The 13,820-nt window shown below is 56.9% G+C and overlaps 1 protein-coding gene across 5 annotated transcripts in view; it reads right to left on the reverse strand.

Annotated features, from left to right (window-relative positions):
• GTF2IRD1 (GTF2I repeat domain containing 1) overlaps nucleotides 1-13,820 on the reverse strand; it is a 110,252-nt gene that overhangs the window by 61,364 nt on the left and 35,068 nt on the right. For all 5 annotated transcript variants that reach the window (XM_041748079.1, XM_041748080.1, XM_041748076.1 and 2 more), the window contains exons 3-8: nucleotides 11,915-12,056; nucleotides 9,263-9,418; nucleotides 7,108-7,291; nucleotides 5,985-6,295; nucleotides 4,311-4,400; nucleotides 2,211-2,294 (exon numbers count right to left, since the gene is read on the reverse strand). In XM_041748079.1, the coding sequence (XP_041604013.1) occupies nucleotides 2,211-2,294; nucleotides 4,311-4,400; nucleotides 5,985-6,295; nucleotides 7,108-7,291; nucleotides 9,263-9,418; nucleotides 11,915-12,056 (967 nt within the window). The remainder of the gene's footprint in view (nucleotides 1-2,210; nucleotides 2,295-4,310; nucleotides 4,401-5,984; nucleotides 6,296-7,107; nucleotides 7,292-9,262; nucleotides 9,419-11,914; nucleotides 12,057-13,820) is intronic.

The following is a 13,820-nucleotide window of genomic DNA, read 5'->3' on the forward strand; positions in this document are numbered from 1 at the left end:
ACCTACTATGTGCTGGATGGTACTTACCCAGGTCCCTGTTCTCCCTGGGGCCTGGGAAGCCACCGGAGCCCTGAGTGGGGCTGGGGTCCATTACCCTCCTGCCTCATCTCTCCAGACTCCCCCAAGAATCTCCTCTGGCCACTTTGCCTGTGTCCTGGCAAGTGGCAGCCCCAAGCTGGCATCCCGTGCAGCCGTGCCCTGCCCGGGACAGCGCAGAGCCGCCTGGGGCCCTCCCTGGCATGCCTTCAAGATTGTTTTTCTGTTGATGCAGCCAGGTCTGCGTCGGCGGCTTTGGCAGCCAGATCTTACTGTGAAACCACGCTTAGCTCGTTGTCAAATTAAACCCTTGAAATTGCAACAGCTGTCAAACCACTTCTTTCCCCCACCTCCCACCCCCAGCCCCAGCCCCAGCCGGTGAGCAATGGCTTCTGCGATGTCTGTGTGCATTCGTCTCCACTTGGGGTCATGTCATTTGCTGGGCCTGCTTCTTTGGTGGTGAGGAGACCTGGTGGACAGAGCCGACCCCACCTGGTCTCCAGCCTCTGCCCAGCAAGGAGGGGAGAGCCAGCTGCCAGGCAGGAACCTCAGTTCCTCATAGAGTCTCAACCTCTTCCCAGGTGAAAATGTTCTGGAGGCATCCCGGAGGCTGGGGATCCCCCCATTTCTTCTCTTATTTATCCCCCGCTGCACCCCCAGCCCCACTGCTGGCCCACTTCACCCAGAGCTGGTGGCTGAAAGGGCAGACCCAGGAGCACGATCCATTCATCGAGGGTCTGTGGGATGCCACAGGCTGCCACACGAGGTCCTCCCCGACAGGGACGTCCCCAGGACTCCTGAGGGACTTCCTTTTCCCCAGGGCAGCTGCAGGGGAAGCTGAGACAGAGCTCTGGCCTGAGAAGGGGAAAGGCCTCAATTACACCAAGCCCAGCCTTCTCCTTGGATTTGGACATGGCAGGGCCAAGTGCTAGCATCCACAAAAGGCTCAGTGCTCTGGAAACATCTAGGGTACACAACAGGTAGAAGACTGGCAGCTGCCGTTCCAACTCTGCTGGGGCAGCACGCTCCCAAGGCAGACGGAGTCAGCCCTCCCCAGACCCCTTCCCCCTACTGCCCATCCAGCTCGCACCTGCCTGCCTGGAGTGGTACCAGGCAAGGGAGTGGGTCTGCCAGAGAGACCACATCAAAGGTTATCAAAGGCGCCCAGGCTATCCCAGACCCCTCACTAGGCCTCAAAAGCTCTGCTCAGCCCCACCCCAACCCAGAAGGCGCAGCCTACCAAGCCTTAGTGTGGATCAAAGGGCACTTCCTCCATGAAGCCACCCCCGACTCAAGCCTGAGATCTTGCCTTCTGAGCTGTCCTGTCTTTCCGAGGGTCCCCACCCCTGCATACTACTGTATACTACCTTATGCTCCTGCACGCCCCTGCATACACACCTTCAGGCACCTGCTAAGCACCGTGAGGCTAGCGTTGGCCTGAGTGCCTGGCACAAGGTGGAGTTGGTGGGGCACTTAAGACGTGTGACTGAGGGGCACCTGGGTGGCTCAGAGGTTGAGCATCTGCCTTTGGCTCAGGGTGTGATCCCAAAGTCCTGGGATCGAGTCCCACATCAGGCTCCCTGCATGGAGCCTGCATCTCCCTCTGCCTGTGTCTCTACCTCTCTCTCTGTCTCTCATGAATAAATAAATAAAATGTTAAAAAAAATTTTTAAAAAGCAGGATTTGTAACAAAAAGGAGCCCATCAAGGCTTGGGGTCCCCACTTGGCTGAGGCTGAGTCTCAAAGAACAAGTAGGAGTCTGCTCCCCAAACAGGTGAAGGGCATGCCAGGCAGAGGGCAGAGCACAAAGGCAAGGAGGCAGGCAACGGGGCACTGCTGTGGGGAAGTCTGCAAGTGCATGAGGCCAACGGCCATTCTTCTGGGTCTTCTCTCTGGATGGCCTCCCAGACGGTCAGTTTGCCCCCTACCCGCCCACCTCCCATAGGTGAGTTGAGGTTGGGGCTCTGCCATCAGTTCCGCCCCCTGGAAAAATCTGGAAGGGAAATATTGACACAACCACCCCCGACCCAGACAGGAGATGACATGAGTGCTGCCGGTGCGCGGGTGCCAGCATATGGCTCCCGCTGTCATGTTAGGGAACACGAGTGATTGCCACGTAATGAGATGCTCAGCACGCTGCCGGGGCCACACGGCGGGCCGTGCCGCCCACTCACCATATCTGCTGTTAAACAGGATCTGCACACACTCCCGGAGCGTGTTAATGTCCTCCGTTTCCTTTATGAAGGCGTCCCACTTCTCTATCAAAACACAAGAGGTACGGGTGAGGGCGGGTCAGAGCAGGGAACCCACAGCCTCCAGCCGCACTCCTGCACGGCCCGGGCCGCTGGCTTTCTCCTCCAGAGTCCCACAGAGGGGCTCGGCTCTTCCCCCCACTCCCACCTCGGAGCCTGACATCCCCGTCTCCTCCAGGAGGCAGCCCTATGCAAATCCAGAGTGCTCCGATCGCCCCCCCTTCTTTCTCCTCTACCCCCAGGCACAGCCTGTCCATGCTGGGTGTCTCCTGCCACCAGACAAGCAGGAGATTTGAGGGTGGTCTCCCTGAGTAAGGAGACGCCGAGTCCTAACCTCAAAGCACTAACCCTCATGCTTTGTGCAGCTGGGGTCTCACCCAGCCTTGACCCCGAGGCCTGCCTCAAACCCTCATTCCTGCTGGCCTCTTCCATGAAACCAAAGCCTTGGCCTCCACTTACTATTAATAACTACGGCGATCATCATAATGGTTCATCACATTACCATTACAAATACCACCTTTAATTCAGTAAGTGATTATCTGTGCGGGCTACTTTACACATAGTACCCTATCTAATCTCTCATGACACCTCTTTTGTTAAAGATTTTTATTTATTTATTCATGAAAGTCACAGAGAGAGAGGCAAAGACACAGGCAGAGGGAGAAGCAGGCTCCACACAGGGAGCCCGATGTGGGACTCGATCCTGGGACTCCAGGATCACGTCCTGGGCCAAAGGCAGATGCTCAACCTCTGAGCCACCCAGGTGTCCCTCTATGACGCCTTTTAAGCATAGATAGTATCCCCATTTGTCAGCTAGGAAAACCAGGCTCAGAGAGGCTGAGTATCTGGCCTGAGATCACCCAGCAAGGACCCAGTGAGACTCCACTCCTTGCCCACCACGGCCTCCCATGATGCTACTGCCCTCCCTCCCTGCCAAGGATGGACCCTGTTTGGGGCAGTGGGGATCTCCATTCTGATCCCAGGGGACTGGGTCTTCTTAAAGACGGTGAGGCCAAGACCCCAACCCCACCCCACACATAACTACTGGAGAGTCTTGCTTCATGTCTTTTGGTATAGAAAAATCCCAAACACAGTGTGGTACTTTTAAAAAATCTGTCCACATAATTTTTCGATTCTCCCATGTTCAGGAGGTGGAGTTTAATTCCTCTCACTCCCTGTGAGTGCAGACGGATCATTTCTGGCTTCTTAAGGGTAGAAACCGGAGAACCGATGACTTCTAACGTAAGTCATCAAAGACCTGTGGCTCCCTCCCTACTCTCTCTTGGACTGTTTGTTTGTTTTAAATTTATTTATTCATAAGAGACACAGAGAGAGAGAGGCAGAAACACAGGCAGAGAGAGAAGCAGGCTTCCTGCAGGGAGCCAGATGTGGGACTCAATCCTAGGACCCCGGGATCACGCCCTGAGCCGAAGACAGATGCTCAACCACCGAGCCACCCAGGTGCCCCTCTCTCTTGGATTGTTAAAGTCAGGGAGCCAGCCGCCACATCCCGAGGACACTCAAACAGCCCCATACAGGCCCATGTAGCAGGGAAGGGGCCACCCACTAGCAACCACATGAGTGAGACTGGGGTAGATCCTTGGCACCAGTTAAGCCTTCCAATGACCACAGCCCATGCTGCCATCCTGAGTACAACCTCATGACAGAATCTAGCCAGAAGCACCCAGCGAAGCCGCTCTTGAAACTGGGACCCATAGAAACTAAAACTATAACTGTAAAGGCCTACAGCAATGCATAACTGTCACGTTCTGGTTTTACTCATAAGTCCCCGGGGCAGGGCTGTCCTCCCTTCTCTCTCAAAGACCCAGTGGATGCATTTCCTTTTTCTATTTTATTTTATTTTATTTTATTTTATTTATTTATTTTATTTATTTTTTTTTTTTTTTTTTTTTTTTTTTTTTTTTTTTTTTTTTTTAGTGGATGCATTTCCATTTCAGGAAGCACCACCCCCAGCCCTGGAGCCCCACTCTGGGCAGGGCACCGCTGTGGGCACCATCCTACCTGACTTGTCATGGACGATGGAGAACAGGATGCGCTTCGAGGCGTGGACATTCTGGATGAGAGGACCACCAGGCCCAGGGGGCTTCTGTCCTGGACAAGGGAGAGGAAAGGCACAGGTTCAAGGTGGGCCCCCAGATCCAGCCTGGGTGCAGATGCCAGCTCTGGGCTAACACCACCAGGGAGGCCTCACAACTCAGCCCTATGATCATAAACTCAAGGCAAGTTACCTGCCCAGATATTCTTTAGCAGAGTCTGCTCTCCAAACAGCAGATCAAGGAGGCCAGGATGTCCGAGGACACCTTTTACCAGTGGGGACACCCATTTCAGGTGCATAAGTCCCATCCTACTGCTCAGTGCAACATTTGGCGGGGTAGTTCTTTTTTCTCTTTCTCATGACAGTGAGTATGACTTATGAGCACCCACTATGTACCAAGCACTGGACTCTACTTCTTTTTATTAAATTTATTTTTAAGATTTTGCCTATTTATTTGAGAGAGAGAAGATAGTAGGAACAAATGGGGAAAGGGACAGAGACAGAGGGAGCAGGGAGCCGGACCTGGGGCCTGATCCCAGAGCCCTGAGATCATGACCTGAGCCAAAGGCAGATGCATAACTGAGCAAGCCACCCAGGCTCCCCTGGACTCTGCTTTAATACAGCAGTTCTCAAGCCCGAGCACCCATTGGAGCCACTCGGCAGATTTAAATACACAGACGGCTGGGCCCCCGGCAGATCCCAAAGCTTCGGATTCAGGGACATCTGGGTGTCTCAGCGGTTGAGCGTCTGCCTTCAGCCCAGGGCGTGATCCAGGAGTCCCGGGATCAAGCTCTGCATCGGGCTCCCTGAATGGAGCCTGCTTCTCCCTCTGCCTATGTCTCTGCCTCTCTCTGTGTGTCACTCATGAATAAATAAAATATTTAAAAAACCAAAACAAACAAAACAAAATAATACAACATCAAAAAAAGCTTTGGATTCAGCAGGACCGCAGCAGGGCAGTTAGAATGTGCATTTCTAACTTGCCCTGTGCTTTGACCCTGATAATAACCTTGTGAGAGGTCATATCGGCATCTCCACTTTATTTTTATTTTATTTTTTTTAAAGATTTTATTTATTTATTCATGAGACAGAGAGAGAGACAGACAGACAGAGGGAGAAGCAGGCTCTATGCAGGGAGCCTGACTTGGGACTCCATCCTGGGTCTCCAGGATCACGCCCTGGACCGAAGGCAGTGCTAAACTGCTGAGCCACCCAGGGCTCCCCCATCTCCACTTTAAAGACGAGGAAACTGAGGTTCGTGGAGGTAGAGATTTGCTCTGGGACACACAGCCACGAAGCAGAGGATCTAGGATATGAATCCAAGTCTTTGTCATACCCAGTTGTCCATTCTCTTATGCTGTCAAGTACCCCAAATCCAGGCCGGGTATGTAGTAGGTGCTCATTAAATGCCTGTGACAGATTAGCCTGATTACTCCCTCCACAGACTCCTCTGTGGAGTCTCTCCAAACATCTCTGGGTTCTGGGCCAATGATACCATTCACAGATGTCCCAGCCCCTTGTCCCAATGTGCCTCCTTCAGCCTGGGGTGGGCCCGGGCACCCCGATCTGCCCAGGGATGTTACCCCCATAGGAGTGACCTCTGCCCACCCCCAGACTTAGGGGTCTCAGCAGCAGCTTACCACAGCAGTCGGGGAAGTCTTGGGTGCCAGAGGCCTTGGGTTCAGGCCCAGGACGGCCAAGGCCCAGGTCACTAGGGGCAAGTGGGCAGGCGGACGCCTCCTGCTTGAGCTCTCTTGTGGTGTGGTTAGGGAGCGCGGTGCTGTACAGGAAGCTGGCCACAGAGGAGGAGGTGGCGGTGGGGGGGAGGTCCTGGGGTGGCCCCTTGGGGGCCTGGCCATGCAGGCCACAGTCCCGAGACCCCTTGGCTATCAGGGAGACACCGTTCAGTTCCACCAGGGCCTTAGAGTCCCGCCCGCCGTCCTCAAGCGGCCTGGGTGAAGGAAAGGACACGGGACAGCTTTATACATCTGGCCTTTCAGTTGTCTCTCTTTTTCCAGGCCCCAGCCCACCCTCTGTACAACATGACAGCCTGTGAAGTACACAGGACAGAAGCCGGGCCCCAGCTTATAGGTGTGGGTACAAGCCCAGGCGGCCTTGTAATGTGCCTTGGGCCACACAGCTGGGCCACTGGAAGAGCTAGGCCCTCCTCTTGGCCTCTGTGACCCCTACACACTCATCACGTGCTTGGTCACCCCCCGCCCCGTTCCTATCACAGCCCTCCTCTGCCGGTGGCGCCTGAGTACTGCTGGGCAATGCCAGGGACTCAGGGTGGCTTCTGGGTGGCCCCAACAGTCAGTACCCAGCTGGGCAAGCCTTTGCATCATCTCCCACCAGCCCCTCACATAACCCCATGCGAGCGCACACACTGTGGCTCCCCACCTCCACTGTACAGCCACTCTGGACACCTGCATGGCCATTGGTGCTGTTTCTCTTGCACCCAGTCTGTTCCAGCCTCTTTGCAACACAGAAGTCCCCTGGGGACTCCCATGACACAATGCCTGGTTCAGATCATGCTCTGCAACTGGGGGGCTTGCCTCCCCTCCACTGCCGGACTGGGAGCTTTGACACTTGAGGTCCCACGTGGGTGTCTGAAGTCCAGTCCCGGTGATGGGTAAATGGCTGCAGGTGGCTGAGCCAGCATGGAAGCAGGTCGCCCTCTACCTGGCCGTCCTGGCCAGGACATCATGGTCCAGCCCAGCCACCAGGCTCTGGGCCCGCTTCCAGGCCGATGGCCTCACTTACCTCTTGAGCTTGAAGCGGATACGGTGGCTGTGCTCCAGGATGGCCATGAGGGCCTTGGGGTCATAGTCTGCTGGTCTCCGGAAGGCCAGGCCCTCGGGCAGGCCCTGCACAGCCAGCAGCCCGGGCTCTCTGAGCAGCCTCTCATAGGGCAGGGGTACCACGCTGGCCCTTCCCAGGGCCTCGCCTGTGGGGAGGGGGTCGAGGAGAGGGTCTAGTGTAAGAGGGCAGCCAGGCGGGGGTGGGGGCCGGGCATGTTCCACAGCTGGGGCCAGGCTAAGACCCCCTGTGATGCCCGATTCCCGGGAACCTGGACCCCACGGGCCCCTTTGTTGCAAGCTTGACAGAACAAGGCCCTGTGGGCTGAGTCGGGTGGGCGGGTGGGCACTGGGGACAGGCCCTGCTGCAGGCTGGGGCCCCCCCCATTGACGGGGCTCCCAGCTTCACTTGCCATTCTCTTCTCTCCTGGCACCCGGGTGGAGGGGAAAGCAGGGCACAAGGCTGTGCAGGAGCTTAGAAGGGGACATGGGGGAGAAGGGAGGGAGGGCAGGAGAGAGACTGCAGGGAAGAGTCACAGGGAGGAGAGGGAGGGGAGGGAAGAGCAGATTTAGAAAGGAGGAAGTAGGGGTGCCTGGGGGGCCCAGGTCATGACCAGGGTCCTGGGATCGAGCCCTGTGTCCTAGCTCCCTGCTCAGTGCGGAGTCTGCTTCTCCCTCTCCCTCTGCCCCTCCCCCTGCTTTTGTGTGTGTGTGTGTGTGTGTGTGTGTGTGTGTGCGCACGCTCTCTCTTCCCCCCCCCCTCAAATAAATAAAATCTTAAAAAAGAGAAAGGGGATGGGGATGAGGAAGAGGTGAGTGGAGGGGAGACTGGCTGGGGACTAAGGAGGTGAGATGGCCTGGGCTCAGGAACGCCTGTGTCATTCCCACACTGCAGCCCCAGCCAGAAAGGGGCCACCCCCTCAGATGAGGCAGGCAACGGAGGCTGACAAAGTGTGGGAGTGAGGGGGGGCATTGTGTGCACAAACCCTGTGGCCGGCAAAAGTGCAGTGGCCTAGCCAACCAGGTGTGACAAGTCCTCCCACTCAGCATGCTGCCCGCCCCCACCGTGGGGCCTCCTCTCCACCTAGGCTTCCTCTGCCTCCTTCCTCCCTTCCTCCTCCTGTCCTGAGCTGGACAACAGCAGGAGATTCCTCAGATCTCTGCTCCAAAGACCCAAAGGCCACAGTACAAAAGGAATAAAGCCAGAGGTGGAACCCTTAGGGACCAAAGGGACCTACCTGCCCCAGGTTACCTAGAGACTACGATGGCTACCATTGGGCCAGAGATTCTGAAACTTGACCCTTCTGAGGGAGGCCAGCCAGGCCTGCCCGCCTCCCCGCCTTCACCCCCCCTGCAGGAAGGACGTGGCCATGTAGTCACATTAGCTTTCATTCAGTCATTCAACAAACACCCTGTGAACATCGGCTGCCATTGCTGGGGACAGCGGAAAGGGCAGGCACAGACTCTGGCCCCAGAGGGCCCTGGGCTAGCCAGGGATCAGGGTCCAGCAAGTGCCCAAAGGGGACATTAAGCCAGCAGCAGGGGCTTCCCAGAGCTGAGCCTTAGAGAATAACGTGGTGTCCACCAGACAGAGGGGAAGGCAGCCCCAAAAGGCACAGTGGTGCAAAGGCGAGAGGGCGTGAAATGGAGACAGAGTGTGCGGGGAACAGGAAGTGGTCCCCTGAGGCAGGGCAGCACGGCTGGACATGGGCAGGGACCAGCCACAGTGGGTGCTAATGTCACAGTGAGGGTGACAGGGAGCTGCCAGGGCAGTGGAAAGAGGAGCTTCCTGGTCAGACTTGTGCTCTAGGAAGGTGCCCTTAGTCACAGGACAGGGGGCAGCAGGGAGCCGACCTGGAGGCAGGGAGACCAGGGCCAGCCCAGGACCATTTCCAGGCGACAGGTGGCAGCCACCAGCACCAGGCCGGGCCTGGGGAAGTGTGGACAGTGGTTCAGGAAATGGGGCTGGGGCGGAGGAGCCACGTCTGGGGATGCAAGATGAGGGAGGGCTTTGAGGTTTTGCCCTGGGCCCGTATGCAACAGGAGGCGCACCTCACCAGGCTGGGGTCTGGGGCTCCCACCCGCCTGGGGGCCCCAAATGGAATGAGGAAGGATCTTACTATAAAGAACATCAAACACCTCCTCTACCATCTTCCGCAGAAGGTACACGTCCGAGCCATGTTCCAGGGAAGACCGAGGGATGTTCCGGCCGCCACCCTCACCCCGCAACACCTTCTTGGGGTGCTCTGCCTCCGGCTCTTTCCACGGGGCCCCTCCTGTGGGACAGAGCATGCCGGGCCATGATAAGCACCTGTGTCACCCCCTGCCCAGGGCCAGGGCTGGTCATCTCTGAGTTCCTAGTGCCTAGCCTAGGGCTTGGGTCTCATCGCGGTCACCTCTAATTTGCTGTGTGACCTTGGGCAAGTCCCTTCCCTCTCTGTGCCTCAGTCTGTGAGCTTTCACCGAAGCCAGCCGGCCCAGCTTAGAACTGGGGTTCAACCAACATTCATTCCATGCACCCCTTTCTGCGCTCCGACACTAGTGCTCTGCCAAACGAGGAGACGACGGGGACTGCTCCAGGAGGCCAAGGGGCTGCAGAGAGGCGAGTTCAGGCCAGGCTGGGCCAGGGCAGGACCCCAGGAGTGTCAGGGAACTCCTGGGTAAGGAGATGCTAGAAACCACATTGGAAAGGGGGAGAGAGGAGGGCCCGGAGGCCTGCTCGTAGCTTGGAGCCTGCTCCTTCTCCCGGGATCTGCCGAGCTTGAAATAAACCAGCTGAGCTCCGGTGCTATAAATAGTGGCTCTGCCGGGCTGCGGGAAGCCAGGTGCACCTTCCCCAGCCTGGCCAACTGGGGGCCACAGGACCGTGCCACTGTCTGCCCTGGCCTGGCCCCCATCCAGCCTCAGACAGGGTACAGGCTCTGAGAGCTGGGTGGGGGTGGCAGGAGAAGCAGCTGGACCACAGTGATGACATGCCCAGTGCAGGGGGGTGGGGGACAGCCTTCCCCAAAACGGCCAATCTAAGCTCCAGACCCAAGTGTAATGCAGATGTTAATAACAGCAAGGACAACAGCTGGCATTTACTGTGTGTGCAGTCAGTGCCAGGCACTGTTCTAGCCTGTATTAGATTTACTTAATCCTCAGATTGAGCCCCAAAAAGTAGCACTGTCCTCCCCTTTCACAGACAGGGAGGTTGAGGGCCAGCGGCCAGCGGGTGGCAGAGCCAGGAAGAGGACCCAGATGTCTGACTTGAGGGCCTGCTCTTAACCCCAAGAGCCGGGAGTCCCCAGTCGTGGGCTCGAGTGGCCGCTTGGGGGCTGCCCTTCAGTGCTGGTGGCAGGCCCTGACCCTGTAGGACCTAACCCACCACAAAAGTGGAGCTGACATCACTCAGGAGCTCACCAGGAGCACAGATGGGAATTTAGGGCCTGAGAAGCTAGCATGGTGTGGGGAGTAGCCATGGGGTTTGGGGTGGGGGACTAGGGGTGGCAGGGTACAGATGGGGGCCCCAGGCAGGAGGAATGTGCTGGCAGAGGAGAGGAAGGAAGGTCTTCCCGGTGGGGGGAGAGCAGGGACACAGGCAGAGGTGAGAACACACGTGGAGACCTAGTGCTCGGCCCAGGGCTGCCTGCAGAGGAGTGAGGGATGCCGGGAGGGGCAGTGAGGAGGCAGGGGCTAGGATACGAGGGACTAAAGGCCCTGGCATAGCATGGAGGAGTTGGGGGCTTCAGAACGCTCCCCCATGGGATGCCTGGGTGGCTCAGCAGTTGAGCATGTGCCTTCAGCTCAGGGTGTGATCCTGGGATCGAGTCCTGCATTAGGCTCCCCGCAGGGAGCCTACTTCTCCCTCTGCTTGGGTCTCTGCTTCTCTCTGTGTCTTTCATGAATAAATAAAATCTTAAAAAAAAAAAAAAAAAAAAAAAGAACACCCCCCCTCTCCCAACCCAGGGCTCCTGGCTCACTGCTCTGCATACTGTTTTCTTCCACAAGCAGCCAGGATCCCCTGGCAGGGCTCCCGGGGAGGTGGAGGTGTCCTGCTGCACCTCCCTGATTCTGAAGGGGGGGCAGAAGGAGCATGGGTTTCACAACAGAAACCTCGCCTCCATCCCTTGGCAGCTGTGTGTCCCCGGGCAAGTGGCTCAGGCTCACCGTGCCTCAGTTTCTCACTTGTAAACTGGTCACTGTTTCCTGACCCTGCTGGGGAAAGTAAACAGAGCGCGTAGCCTGGCCCAAAGCTCTACTGATCACATCATCACTAACTGCTCAATTTAGCAAGCACTTCCTTTGTGCTGCCACATGTCCTCAGTCACTTCGGCCCCAAGAGCCACCTTGAGGTAGCTCCAGGATTGTTACTGTAATGACAGTGACTACCTCACAGGCTTGATGCCAGGATAACTGAGCATGGCAAAGGGTGCTGCACACAGCAGGTGCTCAATAAGTGTTGGCTGAACAAGTGCACTTGGTCCCCATGTCAGAGAGGTATAGAGATTGGGCAACACTGGGCTCAGTGTCCCCTTCTATCAATGAGCAGATGGAGGTGTCTGGGTCTGGCCTCCCGGGGTAGAGTCAGCCAGTCTCTATGGACCGAGGGGCTGCTGTGTGATTCCAACGATGATGCCACACTGGGAAGCCTGCCTTGCCCCCTCCTGTCCGTGCACCCCTCACCCCTGACACACAGCCACCTGCTATTGCTCTGGGGACCCAGAGATGCACCAGAGCTCCTGCGCTCAGGGACTGCAGGCCCCCACCCCCCAGAGCCCTGGGCTACTCACGGCAGAACCTGAGGAAGTCTGACTGCAGCTCCTTCCGTGCATTCAGGAACATTCTCCCCTTCTCGGTACCCACCACGAAGGCGCTCTCATCATGCACAGCAACACAGGCCACCTCTGCGTTCAGCTTGGAAAGCGCTGAGCACTGCAGGGGAGGGGCAGAATATGTGAGCCAGTGGGAGGTCCCCCCACCTGGGGACACCTCTAGTGACAGCTTTGGGGGCGAGCCAGAAGCTTCCAGATGCCTAAGAGCCCACCGGCAGTTCCAGGGAGAGGTCACCCCTCCACTTCACAGCTGGACTCTGCAGGAGGAAGGAGTGAATGACCCCCATCCCGCCCAAAGCTTGGCCAAGGTCAAGGGAGCAGACAGGTCAAGGAGCCCTGAGAAGAATAAAGATACACGGCCTCTGCCCTTCCCTCCTCCCACATCCTCCCTGTCATGGGGGGAGCTTCCTGCCTGAGGCTTGGCCCCAGCCCCAGGGACAACCCTGTCTTCAGTTTTCTTAAAGTCCTAAATGAGGAGGAGGTAATGGCCCCAGCAGAACCACGGCTTAGGCAGATCTGGGGTTCAGTTCCACATCAGCCACTTCCTGCTGCAGGACTGGTGCAACTCACTCCCTGCTCTGGGCCTGTCTCTAAATGTGCAGAAAGGGGGCAAGCAGCCCAGCTCCCAGATTTTCAGTGGGCTTGGCTGTGGGATTCATGAGGCCTGGCAGGCAGGAAAGAATCTCTAAGCCGGGGTATCTCGTGTGGGTCCAGAGAGAGGTTATTTTTTGCAGAGTTAAGGGGTTGGCAGGCCCACTGCACAAGAAGCCCTAACTGAGGGGCCCTGCAACCAAGACCACCAGCATTTCAGCCCTTCGACCTAAGTCAGCAGAAAAGCTCTGCCTGCAAAGCTCTCAGTATGCATTCAGTGCCTCATAAATGCTGGGTTTTATCTGAGTTAGGTAGCGCTCGGCGGGCACCAGGGAGTCTGGCTTCTCATCATAGTTCCGCGGCTGCGTGACCTAGCACTGGCTCCTCAACCTCTCTGGGCCATGATCATGCCTCCTGTGGAAGCCTCAGTCCAGAGTCGCTCTGTTGTGGAAGCAGGGGACCCTGTAGGCTGTAGAGCCAAAAGGCCTGTCCTCTGGGATCTCCTATGGTGAGGGGTGTATGTTGACTTCCTGCTAAGATTAAAACAAAAGCCTGCTGCTCGCTCTCCCCATGCCAATGCTGCAGAACATTAACAAGCAAAGGAGACAAATAGAGTCCAGTTGTTTCCAACAAAGGAGTGGCCATCAGAGCTGGAGGAGATACTTACTTCCCTTTGGGGTCACTCTCCAGGTAATCCACTTCCCCAGAGGCACAGACAACGGGGCTTCAAGGAAAGGTCTGAAAGAGGGTCTGGCCCCATACCCACTGCAGACCACCCGCAGACCCAGGCCCCAGCCCCAGAGGACACCAGAGTCAAGTCACTGCCGAGCAAGGGTTGTTACCCTTGCGGGTCTCTCAGGAAACCCAGAAAGGGACCCAAGGGCAGGGGAGCAAATCTCATCCACGCCCCAGGCTAGCTACAGGGGCAGTGCTCCTCCCAGGAGTGTCTGTAAGGCCCTCTAGAGCAGGGCTGTCCAACAGAACTTTCTGTGATGATGGAAAAGGTCTGTCGGGGCACCTGGGTGGCTCAGGTGGCTAAGTGTCTGCCTTTAGCTCAGGTCACGGTCCTAGGGTCCTGGGATCGAGCCCTGCATCCGGCTCCCTGCTCAGTAGGGAGCCTGCCTCTCTCTCCCTCTGCATCCCTGTCCCAGCTTGTGCACTCTCTCTCTCAAAAGAAATAAAATCTTTTAAAAAATCCGCAAAAACTAGTCATGCTGTGTGACTCCAGGCAAGATGTTGCCCTCTCTGAACTTCAACTTCACCATCCTAAAAC

Source organism: Vulpes lagopus, chromosome 3 (genome assembly GCF_018345385.1).
Source record: "Vulpes lagopus strain Blue_001 chromosome 3, ASM1834538v1, whole genome shotgun sequence".
In the NCBI taxonomy this organism is placed as follows: domain Eukaryota; kingdom Metazoa; phylum Chordata; class Mammalia; order Carnivora; family Canidae; genus Vulpes; species Vulpes lagopus.